The sequence below is a fragment of the Neopsephotus bourkii genome, unplaced genomic scaffold (assembly GCF_033783945.1).
Source record: "Neopsephotus bourkii isolate Nb327-2 ecotype Australia unplaced genomic scaffold, CSIRO-AGI_Nbou_v1 NB_768, whole genome shotgun sequence".
Classification (NCBI taxonomy): Eukaryota; Metazoa; Chordata; class Aves; order Psittaciformes; family Psittacidae; genus Neopsephotus; species Neopsephotus bourkii.
The window spans coordinates 1769340-1793133 of record NW_026901264.1 but is presented as its reverse complement, the minus strand read 5'-3'; the positions used below and the strand labels follow the sequence as shown (position 1 = coordinate 1793133).

Here is a 23794-nt window from a genome sequence, read left to right as displayed (position 1 = left end):
TGGTCTATAGTGAGGCAAAATGCCCCCAATGTATATGTAGAGAAAGGAGTACATCATCTCAAAGGAAACTTATAATGACTGTAAAAAACCCGGAGTATTCCCGGAGCTGCAGCGTCGGGAAATGCCGGGATGGGAGGGAGCGAGATGGGGGGTGCCTGTTAATTATTTTCTTGGGAAAGCCCTGTTTGCTTTTCCCGTTCCCTACCTTCCCACTCCCTTGCTATATTAACACCTTCAGAGCAGTCGTGTGTAACAGGCTTGAGAGAACACCGGACTCCAGCGAGATTTGATTTCCAAGTGATAAAAGGTCTACGGACATTTTGCAGATCTGCTGGCGGCCAGCGTAAAGCTCCGGGAAAGCTTGTCGGGATCATACAATTTCTAGGGCTGATTCCGACCCCCCTAATAAATAACTTTTTAATTTGAACCAAGGGAGAGGTTTAACAGAGTTTCTTTCTTCCCTAATGTGATATAAATCGCAGATGCACTTTTATTGAATGGTTAAAGCATCGACATGGAGATAATCAACACAAAACGTCTGGACAAAAACCATAGAGAGAAATAAAGCTGGTTAATAAGATTTTTGAGAAAGCTTTGTGTTAAAAAGTAAAAAGGAAAAACAGCTGAAGGTGACAGTTAGTTCATGGTTAATAGGATAAAGGCTGCATGGTTGAGCTGCACACTTCTGCTTGCAAAGGTTCAGCCACGCCAAAAGGCTGAATAGGGCGCTTTTAAAACATAGGACATTTAACACATCTGTTATGAGCTTTAACAGAGAAATCAGGTAAAGCCACTCTGAATAGTTGCTTTCATCGCCCAGTTCCAAAGGAAACGCGCCTGCTTCCATATTTGCCACTGCAAACAAAACCTCAGACATAAAAAAAAAAATCCAAACAAACAAAACCCGAACTATTTTCTCTTTTTCCGGTAAAACGATGTCATTTGGCTCCCGTATCAAAGTTTAGGTGCTCGGCAGCACCGATCTGAACACACAGCCCGCAATCCCGCACAGGCACGCAGAGAAAAAACGACTTCAGGTGAATTTAGCAGCGTCGAGAAGGCTTCGAGCCACCATCACAGATAAACCCGAGACTAGCTCAGGCTGGTTTACCCGAAATGCTACAAGTGTCTTCATGTTCACGGTGTGAGGGGAGGGATTTCCACTATATTTCAGGTTAAAAGGACCAACAGACAGAACTGAGGGGGCTGCTGTAGTCCCACAAAGCTCTTCAGACCTTTTCTGTGTTCAAGGTTTAGATTTTCTCGGAGCCGAGTCCTTACCCAGCTGCAATAAGGTTTCTATTTCAGTTTGGTACAGGCAAGCCTCTCGCCTGAGCACACGCACGCAACTATCTTAGGACACCAGGATCTTCAAAGTAAAACGTAACACCCAAATTCGCTTTATACCGGACCTTTGGGATGCAGATAGAAAAATAACCCGGACTCCAGGCACAGATTTTGCAGTGCACTAATAGCAAGCACAGGACACATTCAACCCACAGTAGGATCCGCTCCCCTAATATTGCCCCCCCCCCCCCAAAGGACTTAGTTCCACGTTTTCTAATTTATATTTTCTATTGCACAAGCCCCGCGCTTTTCTGAGAGCCGGCAGATAAGTTTATATGAATATTTATTGATTTATTTCCTAAACACAGCAGGGGAGCGGCAAATAAATTTAGTGCTTTCTTTAAATAATTCCCTTTCTACGAGGCAAGATGTCATTTGAAACTTTTAAATAGGCATTTAATTAGCCTGTGTGTGTTGCCTCTGAACAAAACCCTGCTGGGAGCCTTTGGAGCGCTGTATTCCAAAGAGGCGGTCAATATGCAAAATTGATGACTACACTTTCTTTGTGGCGGGGCTATTGTGCCCCGGTTGCTTATGAAGTCTAATCCAATCATAAATTGCAGCCCCGGACCAATGGAGAAGCCCGGAGCTCACCCTGAATGAAGCTCAAGTGGAGAACTTTGTTGAACCCCATTGTTGGGGCTGTCACTTTTGAAAGAGCCCCAGCGGGGCTGACCAGTATAAAACCCACCGTCCAGGAGGAATTGGCAGAGAGAACCCCGACAGGATCGCTGTAGCAGGATCTTTACTAAACGAGGTTTCAAAGCAGAAAACAAAAAGCAGGCAGACAGACAAATAAACAAACAGGGGAGCGGCCCTTGCCCTGCTCCGCGGACGGCCCCGGTGATGATGTTCCCTAGCCTCATCGCTCCACCGGCCGTGTACCCCAGCCTCCTCCGGCCGACCCCCACCCTCACTCTGCCGCAGTCGCTGCAGTCAGCTTTTTCCAGCCATTCCAGCTTCCTGGTAGAAGATTTGATCCGGATCAGCAGGCCCACCAGCTACCTGCCCACCAGGACTGCTCCCCCTGCCAGCATGTCCCCCCCCGCCGCGGCGGCCAGGACGGACTCGGGCACGCCGGAGCTCACCAGCCCAGCCGCCGGCTCCAGGAGGATCTGTTCGCCCCAGACTTCCAGCAGCGACTCCACTTTCCTCAAGTTTGGAGTCAACGCCATCCTCTCCTCCCCCCCCCGTTCCGGTAAGCGGCTCCCGGACCCCCCCATCCCCATCCCCCGGGCTCCGCGGAACCCACCGCCTGCGGGCGAGCAGGAAGACAAGGGCAGGAAGGGAAGGGAGGACCCAGCACAGCCCCTCTGCATCGCCCGTATTTAAGAGCTAGGGGCAGCGCTGACAGAGGGCCGATCGGTCGGACGAAAGGAGCAGGCGGGTGGTGGCAGACACCGGGGGTGTCAACAGGGCTCCCGACCGACTCTGCCCTCTCGGGTGCCTCTTTGCTGGCAAAACCATCGCAGCAAAAGCACTGCTGTCCACAGGGCTCAGTCTGGCTCTTCATTTTCGGGGACTGAAAATCATCACCTGCATCGGTCCCCAGACCAAGTGACAGCCCCAGCCACCCCAGCCGGTGGTAACCCTCTGCTTAATTTCTTTTATTTATTAGAAACTTCTTCTGCGTTGCTCCAGAGCGTCCCTCCAAAGACTTTTTCCTTCCCGTACTTTGAAGGATCCTTCCAGCCCTTTATCCGATCTTCCTATTTCCCAGGTAGGTCTTTGAAAGTCTCTCTTTGAAAGGGTGGACCCCTCTTCTCCCCTCCCGGGCACACCTCGATGATATTTCTCCATCAGTCCGTGTCCCCCCCGGGGTTACCGCTCTAGTCAGAGGTTGGAAGGAGTACAACATTCACCCGTCAGTCGCGCCAATTTGATGCCCGATTTAGCACAGGCAGTGACTGCTTAACATTCCCCTGCCCGCTCCTCCCGCTGACCGGCAAATTAACCGGGATTGTCACGGCCCCGAGGCGAGGAGGCTCCACTGCTTCCTCTTCCTCTCGGGGCCGCGCTGCTGCTTTCAGCACCACGAGGGACCGGTCAGCTCCCTGCTGCGCTCCGCACTCGCGCAGCGGCCCGGGCCCCGGCTCCGCACCGGCGGAGGGATGGCAGGAGGTGGGGGGGCGGGGTTGCACTCCCCGTTCCCCGTCAGCCGTTCTCCGCCCTGTCCCTCCCCAGACCCATCCCCAACCCTTTATCACCCGCCGGGTTGGTGGCGGTTACAGGGGCATGGAGCTCACTGTTAACACTTTCTCCGTCTTCACCGTGGGCTAACCCTCCCCTCCTTTACCTCACTTCATCGCTTCCCCCTCAGTCCGTCCGCCGTGTTCAAACGGCATGGTACCTGAGAGAAAGCAAGCTACGGCTGGGTGGGTGGGGGTGTCTGCGGTTCTTACAGCGTTGAAGTGTTATGCTGCCGAGAGAACAATTAAAATAAAATCTAATTACACAAACAAGCTATTAATTTAAGAAAGAAAACAGGGAGAGGGGAAAAAAAATAACCCAAGCTCTTCCATTCATCCTCCGGATAATGGAATTTGCTTCCTTTCTCCAGCATGTGAATAGCCTAACAAAAACAACTTGAGCTTTATAAATAGCTTTTCATGTCCATTTAATGAAAATGATTTGAGGAAAGAGACGATTGTGCCATCAGTATTCTCCCGAGGAGCCTGGCATGCCGTTGTGTTTAGTTTGAAAGTGTAAATCTCTTTTGTTCCAATAATATATGGCGTTAGCTGCTTGTCCTCAGTCTTTTTCTGTTAGTTCATTACTACACAATTACCATTCACGCTTCATTAGCGTCTCTGTTTCTCTTGGGGAGGTTCCCCCCCCCCCCCCTTTTTTTTTAAGACGAAACTCTGCCCTTTTTATCATACCAATGCCACTGGGAACCAGGCAATGTGCTAATTAGCTGTTACTTTTCATGTCTTCCGATTCAATTCTCCAACTTCGGGGAGGGAGGAGGGGAGAAGAGATTAATATAAAAAGATGAATACTGATTGATCAAAACTGCATCTGAAGAGGAATGGTTTTGTTCGGAATCAGAAAAGTCCTCATTTTCATCTCGAGCATAATAAAGCATCTGAAATAAAAGGGTCGGGGAAAAAAAATCCAATGCTTCTGAGCAGGAGGGAAAGCTGTTTTATTATACCTCTATCTTAGCTGGTACGCCTCACTTTGCCTTTTCAGGCCAGAGACCTTTGAATCTCTCAACAAAACCAGCCACTATTGATCCATTTTACACATTTGAGTTCATAAATCTAATCCCAGCAATCACTGGCTGAAAGGGGGTGCTTAGTTAAGACTAAAGCTCCTTTTCACAGCCCCAGGCTGATGAGTGCCCACCCAAAGGGCAGGGAGGGGGCAGTGGGGGGCTGGTCTTGCTCTGCTCAGTGCTGTGTGTCCCCCACCTTCAGCAGCTGCCTCCACCGTGGTCCCCATCCCCGGCACCTTCTCCTGGCCGCTGGCCGCCCGTGGCAAACCCCGCCGGGGCATGTTACGTCGAGCTGTCTTCTCTGACGTGCAGCGCAAGGCACTAGAGAAGATGTTCCAAAAGCAGAAGTACATCAGCAAACCCGACAGGAAGAAGCTGGCAGCCAAGCTGGGCCTCAAGGACTCACAGGTGATGGGGGTACTAAGTGGGGAGCTGGATTCCCCACCCTGGGAATCAGCCTGGGAGAAGGGGATTGGAGCAGGGAGAACTGCCATGACCAGGAGAAAGCACAAAGCAAGTTGCAGAGCCATAAGCATCAACAGAGCCAAAAGAGCTGCAAAATTCCCAGATGGCTGATTAGGACAGGACAGACCACAATATTATTACCCACCCTGACCAATCTCCTAGGGTCCTGAAAGGTCAGGATCTGTCATTCCTGGTAGCTTCAGTATGGGCATGAGCACAGTATTGAGGGGGCATCCAAAGGCCTTTTCTGGATCCTGTTTCACTGAACTATCTCATTCCTGTGTCGCTTCATCCCCCAGGTGAAGATCTGGTTCCAGAACAGGAGGATGAAGTGGAGGAACTCCAAAGAAAGAGAGCTCCTCTCTTCTGGTGGCTGCAGAGAACAGACCCTACCTACCAAGTTCAACCCTCACCCAGACCTCAGTGACGTAGGCAAGAAATGTTCAGGAGAGGAGGAAGAGGAGGAAGAAGCTCCCGCTGTGTGCCCACCCAGCCCCCAGCATCCCTTAAGTTACCACCAGTCCCCAGAACATCTACACTTGAGGGACAGACTGGACTCCCAGATGTCTCCTTCTCCATCCCATTCTAGCAGCCCCAGCAAACCTTCAGACTTCTCAGACTCAGAGGAAGAGGATGATGAAGGCGAAGTGGAAGAAGAGGAGATAACAGTCTCTTAAATCACCTGCTTGCCCCAGCCATCACATGGGGACATTGCAAATATTTGAATAAAACCAAGTGCTATAAATTGAAGAGGTGATGTCCCACCCAAACGTCCACATGCTTCTACCAGTGCAGGTTCTTTATCACATAGCTTCAAGACTTCCTACTTATGGGTATTCCTTACTCTTTACCCCATGTGGAGGTTATCATATTCATAACATCTGCTACCATTTTCATAACACTGTCTGCCTTATAATCAACATATGCTCAATAACCCTTCTCCCAAAACCAGGCATCAGCAGCTCCTTGCTTCATGGCAGGGAGGAAAGTGTAGCCTTTTGGGAGGGAAACTCCCTGCTCCCCCCAGATAAGAATCAACAAAAAATACAATATAGATGCTGTGGCCATTTTTACTGCCTTTCAAGTGAATTTCCAACTACTATTAAGATTTCAAAGCCCCAGAGACTGGTCTGATGTAGCAACCCTCTCCTCAAAGTAAATACTGGGGGACACAAATCAAACACAGCTTCCCTTCTCACCCCCCCCCAGTACAGTTGTGCAACAGACCCATTAAAACCCCTGGAATAACTTCTAAAGTATAATCTAACCGTGCCTTGTATAATGGAAGCCTTATCTATTTGTATGTTTTTCATTGTAATTTATACTTTGATATTACATCCCAAGCACTGTCTAACCCACCTTTTCGTCTCCCCCAGGCTTTTACTTATTTTCCACTTTGCTTCTTCTATCCGTGGTGTGGACAGAGAAAAGTGGATATGCCTCTTTGATTTTTGACTGAACTTTGCTGTCTTTGCACAGCTTATATGAACTGTACACTATTTTGTACACTTACTCTGTATGGATGTTTTATACCAAGGTTATTGTGAATGAATATAACGACAGCTCAACAAGGCTTCTCTGACAGCTAAACTACAGACAAATGTAGCTGTTTGATTGTGTAACTTATAAAGAAATGATTTTATTTTGTATTTTACCATGTACAGACTTTAAATATATAATAAAGTGAATGATTGTCAAATAAAAAACAAAAAGTAGATTTCTAAATATGATCATTCAGTAATACTTGCTTCTGGATTACAGGTTGTTGTAGGTTGTCTAGGGCCAAACAGGGAAGGAAAAGACAACTACCTTTTATCAACAGTATAGTGATTCAGTAAGAATCTATCAGCTTCAAATTAAATAACCTTACAAGAACATCTATCTGCCTTTTAACTAGGAAGCAAGTTGACCCAAGTATAGACTTTCTACAGTTAAAATGAGTACAGCTTCTCCCTCCTTGCATTTAAATGCAGCTTAATTTCTGCTGATGCTGTCCTGTGCTCCCCTCCAAAGCCTTTCTGACTCTCCTTCTTCCTTCCAATTATTGTCCAGGGTGGTCAGAGTGTGGACATTTGGCCTGCATCACCCTGCTCAGATGCTGCAGTTTGTAGACTAGAAGTGTTATTTTACCCCTTAAGAAACCAGCTGTTTCAACATCTGTGCTTGCTGGAACTGTGATCTTCCCCAGCATGGAAGAGAAGCTTTTGGACAATGGAAGAAGAAAAATCCCTTTCTCAGGGAGCCTATGGTGTTATTACCTGCTATATGGCAACCCCAGCCCCCCTGGTCTCTTCCTTCACTGAAAGGCTGCTCAACCAGTGTCCCACACAACTGAGAGAGCTGGAAATGTTTTCACCTGTGCCAAAACCAGGGCAGACAAGGCAGGCAGCTTCCTGCACAGCCCCATACCAGGACCACTGTGCTAATACTGCCATATGCCCATGGAAAAAACACTTATCCATAGGTGTGGAAATCATCTAATAAGCTGCAAATGTTAATACCATATGCAGCAAAGAATGTTTATCCCATCTGTATGAAGTAATCTTTTCTAACAGAAAGTCCTCTCCAGCCATTCTCCATTTTGGTACCATAGAGCTTGAGAGCACCACAGTTGAGGCAAAAAGAGGAGAAAAAAATAAATTGCTTCTTTTGAAGAACATTTGTCCTCCATGGAATTTTGAACGTGAAGATTACCTTAAATAAATACCGCCCAAGATGCAAGGCCATAGTTCCCAGAAGCAATCAGTGAGGCTCATGAAGTGCTAAACCACCACCCTAAGGAAAACCAGACTGAATCACAGAATCACAGAATCAGCCAGGTTAGAAAAGACCTTTAAGATCATCAAATCCAACCGTTCCCCCAGCACTGCCAAGGCCACCACTAAACCATGGCACTGAGGGCCTCATCTACACAGTTTGTGAACACTTCCAGGGTCGGTGACTCCACCATTGCCCTGGGCAGCCTGTTCCAATGCCTGAACACCCTCTTGGGGAAGAAACTGTTCCTGATACCCAGTCTAAACCTCCACTGGTGCAGCTTGAGGAAGTTCCCTCTTTCCTTGTTGTTTGGGAGCAGAGACCAGTCCCCTCCTGGCTCCATCCTCCTTTCAAGCAGCTGTAGAGAGTGATAAGGTCCCCCCCTGAGCCTTTTCTTCTCCAGACTAGACCCCCCAGGTCCCTCAGCCATTCCTCATCACGCTTGTGCTCCAGGCCCTTCAGCAACTCTGTTGCCCTTCTCTGGAGGTGCTCCAGCAAGTCTGTGGCTCTGTCCTCTAGTGACCCAGCTCTAATCCTGTTGTTTCTTTCAATCCAAGAGGCTTCTTCAAAGACACTCAAATTCAGGCCTAAAACCCACTGATGGTATTTAAAGATCTTTGCCTGGAAAGTTTCAGGGAGAGTTTGACACAACAGCTGTGGGCTCTACTGTTGTCAAGAGGAACAAGGCAGAGTCTTCCTGCTGATTGTGTTGCCTCTTCGCTGATCCACGCACATGCACTGGCACATAGCTGGGCCTAAAATGATCACTTTGAAGAGCAGAAACCTTGTTTGTTTTCTTGATTTGTTCTCTCAAGGAACAAGCAACAAGAGGAAACAGCCTCAAGCTGCGCCTGGGGAGGTTTAGACTGGATATTAGGAACACTTTTTTCCCTCGAGAGGGTGTTCAGGCATTGGAAGAGGCTGCCCAGGGCAGTGGTAGAGTCACCGTCACTGGAAGTGTTCACAAACTGTGTAGATGAGGCCCTCAGTGCCATGGTTTAGTGGTGGCTTCAGCAGTGCTGGGAAACGGTTGGGCTTGATGATCTTAGAGGTCTTTTCCAACCTAGGTAATTCTATGAAGCAGTCCTCCATGCCTTCAGGAAACTTGATGGCACTGCTGTGCAGAAATAGATTGATTTAGCTGATGGTAAGGGGACTGGGCAGAGAGTGGGAAGCTGAAAATGATGGAATGACATTGCCAGAGACTGCTGTGGATGAGGTTTAGTAGCTCACCCAGACCCAAGCTTATGAGGTTGCTCTTCCCTCACTGGTTTTGGGCTTGGTGTCCTAACATCTGTTTCGCACTGGGTGGTGCTAGTTCATTATGATCCTTGTAAGAAAGGCACTCAGATTCAATAAGGTATCAAAGTGCTATTTATTAGAGCAAACACTGTAAGATGAGAACAGCAGAGATAATTTTATGTACGCTTAGATCGTGGGAGTCTGGGCCACAAGCCCACATTGCCTGCTCAGACCCAGTCTTTCACCCACCAGTATCCCCAGGTCCTTCTCAGGGCTACTCTCAACTGCTTTTCTCCAGCCCGTATTGATACGGGGGTTGCCCCAACCCACATGTATGACCCTCTACTTGGCCCTGTTGAACCTCATGAGGTTTGCATGGGCAACACATTGTCCATTGTCTTAGGGACAAAGGATCTGTGCAGCACACCACCAGTCTGAAGGCAAGGCTGTTCTTGCAGCATAGGGCACAGCACAGACCTGGGCGTACTCAAGTCCACTGTGATGTGGATTATCAACTCCTTGATGTGCAGTGGTCTTTGAGGCAGGATTACTACAAGATCTCACTGGAAGCACAACCTCTTCCCAACTGCCTGTGGATACCATCTCATGTTAAAGGTCATTCACACCCCCTAATTGCGCAGCCCTGCATGGGTGAACATTTATAGGAGCAGGAGGCAGAATTACAGATGCTTAGCCAGAGCATGGTCTCCATCCCTTGTAACTAACTCAGTCTTGTTGTGTCTCCAGCAACTGAGAAAATCAGAAGTATTTGTGTATCTGAGCAACCTGGTCTAGTTGAAGATGTCCCTGCTCATCGCAAAGGGGCTGGACTAGACCATCTTTAAAGGTCCCTCCTACTGTATGATTCTATGATCAAGAAAGGAGAGAAGAACATGGATTTCTCTATGTGACTAAGCAAATGAAGACGTTGATGGGGAAGGATTTGTCAACAGTCAGTCCCTCTGCCAATGGCAGAAATGAGAGTTGCCCTCAGTTGCTGTGCTCAGTCCTAACCCACGGAAGTCTTCTCTATGGCTGTACACCGTAGAGCAGAGAGAATCAGACTGACTGTCCACATTAAAACCTAGAAACTAATGATGAGTACGTGTTTCCATACCATAAGCACTCAGTTATACACCTAACATAGAGATTAATATCAGAATTGTTAATAAAGTGGTAAAATGAGACTGCACAGAAAGTGCAGAAGAGAGAATGGGAGCTTCAAGGGTGTCAGGAGGCATTTCCTCTCTGGTTCTTGAAGTAACTTCTTCAAGATAACCAATGGAAAAGGTCAGCGGATAGCAAAGGGTGGAAGTGCATGTCACAGGCTGTGCCTGAGTTCATAAGTGACTCCAAGGAATTTCCCTTTCTGTTGTGGAAAGGAAGTCAGCACTGATCCAACGGCTCTTAGAAATTACGAGGTGGATCCAGGAAGGATACAAAATAAGAATAAAATAGGATGCTGGAAACAGAAAAGCAGGGTAATAAAGGCTAAGACGATTCAAAGGAAAAAACAAATGTGAAGAGGAGTGTACAAGACAGTGCACACAGAAGAACAAGAACATGGGGAATGGACAGGGCAGCCAGAAAGAAGAAAGGGAAGAAGACTTGCTGGGAGATATTAAACATTTTGGTGCCAGTCCAGCACTGATTCAAACATTGTTCAAGATCAGGGCTGGAGCATTTTCCATGGCCATTTCTAAAACACGCAACCCTGTGAATCAAAGGAAGTTTACACAGCACAGACAAATCTGCATGAACGTTCATTTGCCTCTGGCAAATTGTTGCGGAGGGACAGGTGACGCCCATCTGAGGTACAGTTTGCACTGCTGCATTGTTTAAAGAAGACTATTTTTAGGCTCAACTGAGTGCAGATCATCAATTTACAGAGAATCTTTCAAAACTTTCTTTGATATAGGTGGATCTGTCTTACCAACATTAATAGTTTATATCAGTCAGTAGAAGACACATAACTACAAGGAACTGTTAAAAAAAAACCACCACCAAAACAAAAGCAGAAATATGAATAGAAAATAGGAATAAAACAAAAATCAAACAAATCACTACTACTTCTAGGAATTATTCATTACATTTTAAGTGCAGAGGGGTCTGGATTTATCCTTTCTGAAGACAGCACTTTTAAGACTCTTTATTTGAAAGAAAGGATAATAGATCTCTACTTTTCCTACTGAGCACTGTGAATTTATTACTGTGTATCATAGCTGTCTCTATCAACTAGGTGAAGAGGAAACTGTAATAGTGTGGAATGTGCAGGTTGCCCAGAAAGGTTGCAGACGCTCCATCCCTAGAAACATTCAAGGCCAGGCTGGATAGGGCTCAGAGCAACCTGATCTGGTTGAAGATATTAGACTAGTTGCATGGGTGTTAAGACTAGGTGAGCTTTGAAGGTCCCTTCTGACGCAAGCCATGGTATGAGTCTCTAAACAAAATCGCTTAATGCCCTTAAGTTTCCTTTAAATCAACTCCCTAAAGAAGAGACTAAAAAGTTTGAAAGAGCTACCAGAGCAAGTGAAGACTTGTAGATGGTCTCATGCTAGACCTCTTCTTGGAGATCCAAGTGATGCCAACAAATACTCTGCTTTCACAAAGTTACCAGGAAAATTTTGTCATGTGTTTTTTTCTGCAAAGGAAAATACATGATGGCTTCACTCTAAGCGACAAGTCTGATCTGCCCCGGGTCACCGAATTACGTACTGCGAGAAGCTCCCATCCCTGACAGTGTTCAAGGCCAGGTTGTACGTGGCTTGGAGCAACCCGGTCTAGTGGAAGCGTCCCTGCCCATGGCAGGGTGTTGGAATTGGATGAGCTTTAAGCTCCCTTCCAACCCAAACCAGTCTGGGATTCTGTAAAGGTCATTCTGCAAAAGTATGTTCAGACTAGGCCTGGCACACACTGCACCTGCAGTCCCTGTAACCTACAGCGACTTGTCTTGAAGAAGCTAAAACCAGCTGGTATCAGGATACATCCTGATGGCCACGTACTGTTTGTTATGCTGAGACACTCTAAATGGATAGACCAGTCGTGTCTTGAGCAGATCTAGATGTGTGCAAACATTAGCTATGGGCAAGAGAACTGCAGTGGTGTAGTCCCTCTGCTAAATTTCCTCCTGGATGTGGGTAAGGGCTGTTGGCATCTTTCCACAAGTACTTACAGGAAGCCAATAACAGCAAAGTGAACCTTACAATCTTCAAATAAAAACCCCAGAAAATGCTGATTAAGAGTCCGGGGAAGCCACAAATCTGAATAAATAAGCATCAAATTTATTGAATCATGAATAATTTAAGACTGGTACAATCATCAGCTTTATTCTCCATGACACAGGGGGTGAGGAAGGGGGAGAAACACGGAGGGTGAGAAAAGGGAAGCATGATCTCAAACAGACCATTCACAAATTCCAATCCTAAATGAGAACTGAAAATTAAATAGGGAGAAGAGCAAATGGAAAACATCATAAACATACACAAAATACTCAATTCCTAGTTTTTCCTCTTTAAAAATGGCTAGAAAAAATTCATCAAAATGCAGCACTTTTAATCAAATATTTACATTTCTATGTTACAATGAAAAAATGTACATCTTATAGAACATATTTCATAAACTGTTCCACTGGAAACGACTAGATCAAAACAGCAACCTTCCATTGAATAGCAACAAAGTGGTGGTTTTTTTTGCTTTCTTTTTGCAGTTTTTTTTTTCCTTGAAAGCAAATTGCCACATTTAGACAAGATTTCATACACATAATACCGAAGTTAAGCATCAACAATGAAACAGCAGTTTGCTTCTTCCAAAATGTACAAAAAGGCTAACCAACCCCCTCCCTCCCCTTCCCCAGATAAACCACATCTCATTTATGGCCTGTATCATTCTTGGCAGTTCTGAAGAAAATGGTTTTCTACTTTCAATTTATAACTCAACACGAATGTTGCATAGAATTTTGTATTTCTTCCTTGTTTCTTTTTTTTTTTTTACACAAGCCAACTTTGTAAGAAACAAAAAGGCAAAAATATAAGGAAGCGTTTTGAAAAAGCCTTAAACAAGAACAAAGTCACTTAAAGACAGACTTAAATCTATGAAAAGGCTTGATAAAAACTAAGACGTGTGCACAACAGGTAACCCTGTTTCCTCAAGTTTCAGAAGACACACTGAATATTGTGATGCTTAGAATGACCAGCCTATTCCAAACTGCCTCTCACTGTAATCCAAGCTACTGTCAATAAAAAATAAGAACAGAAATTCCTTCCTGAGCTTAAGCTCAGGATTAAAAATGAGAAAAACAAAAATACCCCATTTCCCACAAATAAACCATCATTTTAAACATGTCTTACAGCACCCAGTTAAAGGTTAACTGAGCCGTTTTTTAGGATATCAAGTCCATTTAAAGCCCTAGCCCTGAAACTCGATTTTTAATATTTTTACAGGCACATGCTCTGTCTGCATGGATTAGGTACTGAAATTCACAGTAGTAGCAGGTAAAGTCAGTGCTAGGAAGCAGAACTGTCAAGACTACCGGAAAAATTCACCTCTCTCAAACTCATCATCAGCATGCTATGTGATTCCATACAGATTTATCCCATTTTTACAGTACCAAGAACTGGATTAGAAACATTGACTGAGTAAGCCTTGGTATTTCATTCAGCGAAGTAATGAAATAAGAGTTTGTAAAGTTAAAACAGTAACAACACCAAGCTCTCCCCCCACCCCCATCATTAAAATATTTAAATTTTTCTTTTAAAATATTTTTCTTTAAAAACAAAAAATGTCATCAGCACTTAAAAGTTGTAACAGGAGCAGATTCAAGACCAGCTCAGTAAGACAAAGTACAGTTATGTTACAGTAAGTCTTGAGGTATAATAAAACGATCCTCTCAAGCTGAGTCACAGAAGCATGACCTTGTCTGTTACTTTACACCCACAAGCTCTTAAAAAAGTGTTTGTAGTAAGTTTTCTTTCTGTACATCGAAAACCCAGCATATTCCTGTAATTTATTAGTGACAGCATTTATCTCAGTGGAAAAGCTTCCCCCCGCCCCCCGCATGGATAAAACAGCTCTTCAGTGATTTATCAGCTGCAGATTGATATGAACCTGAAACATTCTCTCATTTCCTTCCCTTTTTTTTTTTGTCACATTAAAACAAATTCTAGTATCTCTTACAAACAATATTCACAGCAACTTATGATATTCCAAGAGATGACTTTAGCCCTGTTTCTTTAAATAAAACCCTGTCATATACAGCACTAATTTAATCAAACACAATTAGTACAAAATAAGGCATTGCTTTAAAAATCAGCACCAAAAGATAGCTGGAAAGGCTCATACAAACCCATACCGAGGAGTGGTGTTTTTGCTGAGGTACAGCTGATGCTGTGGTGATGGTGGTGTAAGCTTTTGCTGCCATCAAAAGGAAAGTGCAAGTCTTTGGGAGGTGTTCTTGTTCCCAAAACAGAAGTACCAGCCTGAGCACCGATAGCATAGTTGTGTGCATTCAGAGAGGAGAAAGAAAACCAGGTTCACGGCTCTGCCAAAACTCAAAAGCATGGCCCAGCTGAACTTAAAAGTACCTTCCCTCCTTCGTTTCCAGACCTGAATACTGCTAAAATCCTATTATAGTTTTTAATTTAAAAGAAAAATCACAAATATTTTCACCAGAGTAGCACTGGAACTGTTACAGAGATGAGTTTTAAGTAACCCATTTATATGTTTGTGCTGATTGTAACAAAATCTCTGAACAAAACCTCAAGTTTTTATTAAACAGCTGTAACATTCATGGATTCACAACTGAGAGTCCAATCAACCAATTTCCAGGGGTGTAGCTCACCTCTGTGTACAGGGCTCACCAAAGGTCCTTCAGAGCTGTAGGACTTCATGGGGCATGGACCTTTTGCACTGACTACCACAGAGGAGGGAAACTCCCTCACCTCAGTGTGAATACATCAGTGTAATAGAATCATAGAATCAACTAGGTTGGAAAAGACTTTTAAGATCATCAAGTCCAACTTTACCCCAGGACTGCCAATGCTGCTGAAGTCAACTGAGTTGGTTATATGGATGTAAGTGGAAGAGAATCAGGCCTTAACTAGCAAAGGGCTACCTGATTTGTCACTTGTGGTTGGACTAATTGTTACACAGTGTTGGAAAAAACCTGATTTGTTCAGACTGTATATATATTTTTATATATTCTTACATATATATATATATATATATATATATATCTTTTATAAACACACAATGAAAGAGAGCCAAGGTCTCAGACTGGCAAGGAGAGCAGCGCTTCTTTTCCTTTTTTTTTTTCTTTTCTCTTTTTGTATATTTATTCAAACTTCCCTGTTTTGCAGTTTTGCCTTTATTGAGTGTTATTACCAAGGCAAGTGATACTGTTATAGCACCAGAACTCTATGAAGCTGAGTTTAATCTGCAAAGCTGATTGGTAAAAGTCCAGCCCTCACCTAAATGTGTTTGGTCAGAAGAAGCATAGGCAACTATTTCCCCACCCCTCTCCTTCTGGACAGTACATGGCACAAAGTTGTTTGCTTCATAGTTGTGAAGTTCCCCCTCCCGCCCCTTCAACTTTTAGTAATGATGATTACTTTTAACATCTTCAGTATCTTAGGTATGAGAGCTCAGAGCAACTAAACAGAAGAAAACAAAGTAAAATTAGTGCAGTTCTCAAAAGAAAAAGAATACAAAGGTTGCTTGGGTTGCCTGCACCCAGGTTCAAGACTGATTCCAAGTGTCTTGTTCTTACAGCTGTAATACTGAGATCCCAGCCCAGGAATGTGTTCATGAGTCTGTGAGCAGGACTCTTGCTAAGTGGGAGAGTGATAATGGGAACCACCTCTTTCCATCTGAGGAAAATCACAATGTCGACTCCAGAGATGAATCAAGGATGTCATCGTGGTGGCTGTTGCTGTTAGAGTCACTATCGTAACTCTGAGGACTCGAGTAGTTGGCTGCTTCTTGCAGTCTCATTAGCATGTTCATCTGCAAAGGCACAGGTCATCACTGTTATCTGTATTCTGAGGTAGACAGAATGTCAACTCTGTATGAAAGCCCCAGTGGCACTCACTTTGCCAGTGGGTAAAACAAAGGAAAGGAAGAAACAAGCAGCATAACTGATAATGAGACTCTGAAGAGAGATATTAACTGTAAATTGTGTTATGGCAGCCAGGAAGTTAGTCATAAAAAGACTGCTTTTCCAGTGAAGGCGAAAATGAGAAGATCGAAGGGGTTACTTGACAGCTGTATTTGACAAGCATCCTACCCCTCTCTTCCTCTGACCCGTGGAAATATAGACAGATTAGTCAAATGAAGCAAATCTAAACATCCTAATACCTAGTTCAATGTTTGCATGTGTATATAGGAACTGGTAAAAACTGGAACACACATTTCTATAGTACCAACTGACCAGAAAAATGAACACAACAGAACAGTTTCAGGGTGTTCAGCTGGCACAGCAGCTTCAGTAGCCATTTCCCATTGGAAGAAAATGTGCATCCAGTGTTACCTCCAAGCTCAATTTATACTTTCTATACAATTCTGTGTAAACATTTTTCTATTCTTGTGTGGTATTTCTGATTCATAAATTAGTTCATGTATTCTTTGAAAATCTCAGTTCTCATTTGGTGTCAAGAATACAGCTCTCAAAGCCACATGAATCAAAGCAACAAGCCTATTTTGCGATTGTGGCAAAACAGGCTAAATGAAAAGGATCCACTGTGCTATTCAAGTATGTGTAACAAGATCACATATTTAATTCCACACAGCAGGAATTAAGTTTATTACAGTCACCTTCAGTCACTCCTCAAAAAATGAGTCCTCAAAGTATCCTCCATAACTGAATGTGAAAAACTTCTTCCTCCGTTTCTTGCAAAACTGAACTGGCTTTCCATGCAAATTCATTCTGAGAGTTCACTTGATGACTTCTCTAGAAACATTGCTTTATCGTTCTAAAGCTTTTAATCACTCCTCAGCTGTCCTTTACTTATTCCTGTTTCTAATCCCTAGAAACAAGGGAAACGAAGCAGTTCTGCCGTTTCAGAAATGAGAGAGCTTACCAAAGGATCTCCCTCAGCATCGCTCACTGGAACTTGTTTGCTAGTCGAACCTTCCCGTGACATTGAGTAGCCATCAAAGCCCACATCTTCAGGCCGCAGCTGCAGCAGAGGAGGCCACTCATGGTGCTGTGGGGTGGCTGCCCAGGGGTAAGTGTCCATCACCCATTTGGCAGGATCCTCCCAGGGTGCTCTTCTCCCATACAACTGGAAAAGCACAAAACCACATAAAACATTCCTATCAAGTCAACCACTTATTTCAGTTCCTTCCTAACCAAAATTAAGACACCTGGAGAAAGCTCAGGGAAGACTTGTAACAGTCTTCCAATACCTAAAGTAGGCCTACAAGAAATCTGGAGAGGAATTTTCTACAAGGGCATGTAGTGACGGAACAACGGGGAATAGCTTTAAACTAGAACAGGTTAGATTCAGATTAGATATTAGGAAGACATTCTTCTCTGTGAGGATGGTGAGGCGCTGGCACAGGTTTCCCAGAGAAGCTGTGGCTGCCCCATCCCTGGCAGTGTTCAAGGCCAGATTGGACCAAGGCTCGAAGCAAACTGGTCTAATGGAAGGTGTCCCTGCCCACGGCAGGGGATTAGAACTGGATGAGCTTTAAGGGCTCTTCCAACCCAAACCATTCTGTGACTCTATGATTCTTGGACTGCTGAAAACACTTGTGAGCAGGGATGAGCATAAACAAGTGACCCCAATGACATACAAAGCAATTTTTAATGGCAACTGATCTTGAAGTGTCTGACCACCTCCAGTGTCCTTCTCTTGGCACCAGCTGGAAGAAAGAGAGACCTGAAAGTAACCTCACTTAATAAAGTAACTTAGATTAAATTAATATATGAAGAGGCTATCAATACTGACATCCAGATCACACCAGCAGCTGCCTTATCTGCATTTGCTGTCGTTGGGAAACCACCCTCAGTGGAATGTGCAAGAGGAAATGTGAGACCTGTCATCAGGTAATAATGATGTAAGTCATAGCAAAATGTTTTCAAGTCAAAGGAATTCCTTTGTATTCAACCAACAAAAAGCACCAGTAGGACTTGTGGTTATGTTCCTATTTCAAGAAAGCAAGTTCTATTCCAAAACCTTTTCCTGTATTGATCAGTGTTACTGAACCCAAACATGTTCCTCTCCTTGTTATATTCAGTTTGCCTTAATCAGATAATACACTTAATGCCACAAGACCCTCTAAAGCATATATAGCTTCAAGTGTCTTCAAAAATGCTTAATTCTGCTTTATAAATTTCAGCCTAAACATCTTTCAGCAACCGGAGCCGGTCACTGGCATTTTGTCACTCGAATTCAGAGAACTATCTCTTTCCTGCACAATGCACAAGAGGAAAAATCAGAGCTCTTACCAAGAAATTTATCAGCTTGCTGACAGGTCTAAGAGTATCTCACTTTTCTCATCACTGTTTCTTCTTTGGGTTTTTTGTGGTTTCATTTTTTGCATGCCCAAAGTGTTAAATTGCTCTCAATACCAATTTCTGCTTTACTCTGAAGCAGCACTCAGCTAAGTAAAGTGCCCAGCAGATGGTGCTAGCCAATCTTTAACAGCCTCTTCCACAGCCCAAATAACATCTTCATGCTGTGGTAAACCAGATCCCCCATTTTAATTTTGTTCTTGTATTTACAGCACGCCAGTTGCTAAGTGAAGAGGATTTTATGTTTCTCAGGTCTTTGCTATGTAGGTCTGAGTGGATCCTGGCTTGCTGATGAAAATTAGCTAGCGAGTAAAATTCCCATTTCAGTGTATGAAATCATCAGGTATCTTCAGCAGACCAGAGACTGACAAACTCACTACTTCCTTCCACAGCAGCCAGGCCTGTCTGTCCCTTCCACGTGCACTTTTTCTAGGGAGCAATTAAGGGGTCAAGGATCAAACAGCTTGCTTCACAAAGTACCAAAGAGGAATGACTGGAATATGAGCGATGGTGGCAGGAAGCTACCGGGACTTCGATTCCTCTTTTTGCTTGTGCTGCACTCCATATTGATACACCAAGCAGGAAGAACTTGGGTTTTACCTAACCCTTTAATTTTCAGATCCCTGTTCTGAAGAGTAAGAAAGCTCAGCTCCAATAGCAGCAATTATTCTAAGGATCCATTTGGCTCACTCACCTTTGACCCAAAATAGTTCCCTAAATGAGAAACAGAGATATAAAATTAGTTCCGTTCAGCTCCACTGGGATCAGACTGAAATCAACAGTCCACCCTTCCTTTCTGGCATTCAACTTCATGAGAGGCGTTCTCAGAGGATCCATTGTGGGGGACAGAAAATAGGCCAAAATGAAACACGCATTTCTAGCATTAGCTTAAGTAGCACAACACTGTCTGAAGCATTATTCTTATTCATCAACTAAACAAAAGAGAAGTTACTTAAATAGAAATGAATTAAAGAAATTTAGGGAAAAAGAACTGAAGCAGATAAAGAATCTAAAGCACAACATGAGAAAGTGAAATCCTTACACCTGCAATGCAAGCCATTCAAATAACCTAAGGAAAGATGCAGGTATCAGGCAAAACCAGCAAGCAAAAAGACAGTTTTATTAACTTTGTTCTACAGTTCTGTTACTAATCTATTTTTGCTTTCCACACTTACTGATCAGCAACGTGGGAGCTACAAGCAGCCCATGCACCACTGTGAGTATCAGTTTTCTCCATTTCAGCAGGAAACAGAATCACATGCGCTCCTTTCTCTTGTTTTAGGTGAAAAAGATTACTGGCTCCCACTACCTTCCTTTATAGGAAGTTTTATGTAACAGTTCTGTTCTAACAAAGTTCCTCTCTGTGCTCTGCACTGTTGGATCTATCATGTTTCTCATGTCTAAGAGTCTACCACAATCATCCCAAAGAAAATGAGGTTGTCAGGCACTTTTCAAATGGCAACAGCAGTTTGCCTGAATTTTAACCCAAGCTTGTCGAAGAACTCATGTATTTCATAGATTTGTAAGAAACGGTTAGTAGAAGCTCTTCATGGCAAGGCATCCTAACAAACTGCAGTGGTGAGCCCTAAGCAGTAGCAGAATGGAGAGAACTATACTTCAGAAACATGAAAGAACCATTCTGCAACACAACTGTTTCTCTGTGGAGCTTGTACATGGAGGTATTCCATGTTTCAGAACCTATGTGATGGAGAACCTACAATTTCTGCAAGTAAAGTTTTATAACTGTTAATTATTCTTACCAATGACAAGCCATATCTTTCATACAAATTGGGTTTTTCTGGTCAAAACTTCCCAAACATCCACTAGGCTTTTTTCCCCCTGAAAGACTAAAGCAGAGGACCAGAGACCAACAAATATTTTAGGTTCTTCTTGAATAAACTGAATAGTTTGAATTTCTCATCTCTCTCATTGAATAATGCTTCCAGTATCTTAATGATACTTACTGCTCTTTTCTGAACCTTTTCCACATTTTTATCTTTATAATAAATGTTTTTACTTGGAGAAGTACCTTCTTCTCTTCCTAGCTGTATCAGATGTAATTATGCCTTCAGAATGGCACTAGTCCTCATATCAAAACACAATCTCCCAATGCATTGCCATGATTTCCTATTCTTTATCCATCTTTAGCTCCTTTCCAACCTTCTAGACTCTTGCTGTGATGCACCTTTTCATTTCTGTATGTGTGATCTCATGTTTAGCTTTCATGCATGCAATGCCCAGGATTTACGGATATTTGATGATGCTATTGCCAAAACTGTCTTTCAAATTATGTGCTGTATTCTGTGAAAAGAGGACCAAAGAATAAAAAGGCCTTTTTTTTTTCCATAGTTGCATGGCAAGTCCACAGCAATCCCCCACTGAACCCTCCTGAATCCAGAAAGCTTCATAGTTCTGTAGATGCTAAGAAATGCTTAAAGCTATCCAAATTGCTGCCAGTATGAATCAGTTACTAAGTAGAGGCAATCAGTGATGATTTCACTATGGACTCTGAAAGAATTATAAACAAATCCTGTAGACTGAGAAGTAATCAAAACATCACAGATACTGACCTGCCACTCATTAATATGTCTCTCTACATACACAGCTTTGTTCCTCCTCTGTTGAAAGGATTGATTTACAAAGGAAAATTCTGCATAAGTAAGTTAATGACCACAAATATTTTTCAGAGGCACAGTAAAATTTGAATGTGTGCTTCTGGAGCAGATTATTGAAAGATATTTCTGTGTCTAACTCCCCCCACTGAAAATGTCAGCAGTCTGGCATCTGAACACTTCTCAGAAAATCTAATTTGGACTTTTCAGTGTTTTCACTGCCCAATTCAAAATTATTTGAAGAGAATAATTCTGCCTAAAATTAAGGCCAATTCAGGTTACCTTTTCAAAGATGCAGGTGCACAGTGGGTAAAGTTATACCTCCAGAAAGTGTTGCCATTATTAAGTTTTGTCTGATGCTGTGTTGCCTTTTCAATGGATACCACTCAAGACCTATGATTTTTCGTTTTTGCCTGCTCACCTGCAGCCCTTCTCTAACTGCCTCCAGAAGATACGGGATGATGGAGTAGTTCCACAAGTCAGTAAACCAAACTCTAGAACCATCCACATCTATCGGACAGGAGAGGAAGAGCCGTGGACCTGGAGAGGAAAATTCATATTATTACACTCAAATTCCAATCATGATATGCATCAAAAACAGGACCAAACAACTACTTCCAGTTCTCTGGAGAAAGAAGCCAAAGATGTGAGAGAGCTAGCTGGTGAATTGCTCTTTGTGAGAGCTCAAAAATCCTCTGAATCAACTTGAAAAACTACAGACTTCAAGGTGAAACCAACCAGACTTCCTAATACAGTTTCTAGCCAGGACTTTTTATTTAGGAAAAGGAAAAAAAAAAGTTTAGAAAGATTTTGTACAGTTTGCCTTAGAGTACACTGCCATCTGAAAGTAGGGTTTTAAAGAAACCTTTTTAACCTGATCTAGAACAAAGAAATGTACAGATACACCCCTTATACAAGGAAACAAAATACATCTATTTACATATGCCTGGGCATACAGACAGAGCACTTACCAATAGTAACATCCGAGGAGCTGTGAGCCTCCAAGAATTTGTTCAGATGTTGCCAGACCTTGGGAATCCAGTCAATAATTTTAACCAGCTCTGTATTTCTCATCCTCCCACTGATCTCGGTTTCAATTAGTTTTCTTCTCAAGAAACGGCCCAGAAAGCCTTTGACTGGCTCAGTGTGGTTAGCACATAGCACCCATCTAGGGCAGAACAGCAGAGATGTCCATTGGTTCTCTTTCATGCTACTGAACCTAACTATTGTGGATTAATTTTGCCTTATTTCTAGATTATTATCATGATCAAAATGGGTTATCCCTGTTGTATATGTTTCTTAGCCAAAGTTACTTTGGGATGATGAGCTCAGTAGCTGCAACAACTTGTACTGTGCATTGTTTCAGCTTATTTCTCATTCAGTTTGCCTAAATATTGTCTTATTTAAAATTTGTTAGAAGATCAAATATGTGAACAATCCTCTGGAAGTATTATGAACTGCAGTTACTTCAATTACAGCATCGTAACAAAGCTGCACGTTAGGGCAGCAACTACTAGTAAATGGTATTTCTCCCTCAGTTTGCTATTTCAGTTGATAAGAGCTATTTCAGATGACTCAGTAGCCATTACTCCTTTGCCAGCCCACAAACATAAACGAGAAACATGAATAAACAGTACCTGAAATTATGGTGAAGTTGAAGATTAGGTGTTGAGGAGGTGGCTTGGTTCATTGTGCCAATAATATATGGACTGTTAAAAAAAAACAAAACAAAATCAAGCAAATCAGACTTGCTTTGAAAAAACAACAATCTCAACATTACAAAGGGTTACTCAAGCCTCTTCTGTCAATCATTTTTGAAGTTAATTACAACCAAATAATTTACTGAGAATCTGAGCTCTAAGATCACCAAATTCTCAAAGCAAGACAGAAATCTCAAAGCAGGATATTTCTCTACAAATGGGGCTTTAGTACTGCAGATCTACTGCATGATGTTAACACGTATTACTCAAACCCTCTCCTACTATTTCATTACTGATTTTAGAGGAACTGATCATTTACTGAAGAATAAAACCTCTGGAATGCTGTCCATAATATGGACAGTCCACCCATCTCAGTCCACTTGACCAAATTCATCTAGATATTGGGTTTGTGATCACATTTTGCAACAGCAGTGGTCATACTGCAGTCCTGGAATGTGGAACGTGTTCTGAGAGTATTTCATTACCATTTGTGGTACTTGCAGTTTAGAAGTCCATTAAAGATCTCTCCTAGGGAGCTAACATGATGCAAATTATCCAAAATGATTACAAGAGGCATATCAACAGCATTGTTTTCACTGTTACACTGGTCTGCTAGGTTGGACAGGTACTGGCGGAGCTCCTGCAGAGAATATATAAAGAAAGAAAGAGAGAAAGAAAAAGAGCAGTTTTCTTCATATTCCTTGAAAATACAGTTAAGATAAACTGCTACCTTTGTAATAAAATCTAATGCAAAAGAGCCTGACATTTTACAAACGCATACATTTTCCATGAGAAAACAGAAGAATATGTTTTTACTTCTTTCTAAGTTATGCTGAAGATTTGAACACTATGTTTGAGAAAAGGGCTTAAAGGGGGGTAAGAGTTTGTAATTTGGTACGTGTTTTCTCATTCATGCTGCCCTAATCTGTCACTCAGAGAT

The 23794-nt window shown here is 43.1% G+C and overlaps 2 protein-coding genes across 3 annotated transcripts in view; one reads left to right on the top strand and one right to left on the bottom strand.

Annotated features, from left to right (window-relative positions):
- Positions 1–1595: 1595 nt before the first annotated feature.
- DBX1 (developing brain homeobox 1) lies at positions 1596–6633 on the top strand. Its single transcript, XM_061354997.1, has 4 exons — positions 1596–2545; positions 2966–3067; positions 4773–4975; positions 5332–6633. The coding sequence occupies exons 1-4, from the start codon at positions 2194–2196 to the stop codon at positions 5707–5709; spliced, it is 1035 nt and encodes a 344-aa protein (XP_061210981.1). The 5' UTR covers positions 1596–2193; the 3' UTR covers positions 5710–6633.
- A 5657-nt stretch (positions 6634–12290) lies between these two features.
- Positions 12291–23794, bottom strand: part of NAV2 (neuron navigator 2) — a 219988-nt gene continuing 208484 nt past the window's right edge. For both annotated transcript variants that reach the window (XM_061355051.1, XM_061355052.1), the window contains 6 exons: positions 23340–23494; positions 22792–22863; positions 22126–22322; positions 21576–21694; positions 17104–17307; positions 12291–16030 (listed from right to left, as the gene is read on the bottom strand). In XM_061355051.1, the coding sequence (XP_061211035.1) occupies positions 15905–16030; positions 17104–17307; positions 21576–21694; positions 22126–22322; positions 22792–22863; positions 23340–23494 (873 nt within the window). In that variant the 3' untranslated portion in view covers positions 12291–15904. The remainder of the gene's footprint in view (positions 16031–17103; positions 17308–21575; positions 21695–22125; positions 22323–22791; positions 22864–23339; positions 23495–23794) is intronic.

Bases quoted from the DNA above. Each gene is read 5' to 3' on its own strand.
- DBX1 (XM_061354997.1), top strand. From the start codon at position 2,194: ATGATGTTCCCTAGCCTCATCGCTCCACCGGCCGTGTACCCCAGCCTC. The intron at 2,546-2,965 runs GTAAGCGGCTCC...TTTATTTATTAG, and splicing joins CTCCTCCCCCCCCCGTTCCG to AAACTTCTTCTGCGTTGCTC. The intron at 3,068-4,772 runs GTAGGTCTTTGA...CACCTTCAGCAG, and splicing joins CCGATCTTCCTATTTCCCAG to CTGCCTCCACCGTGGTCCCC.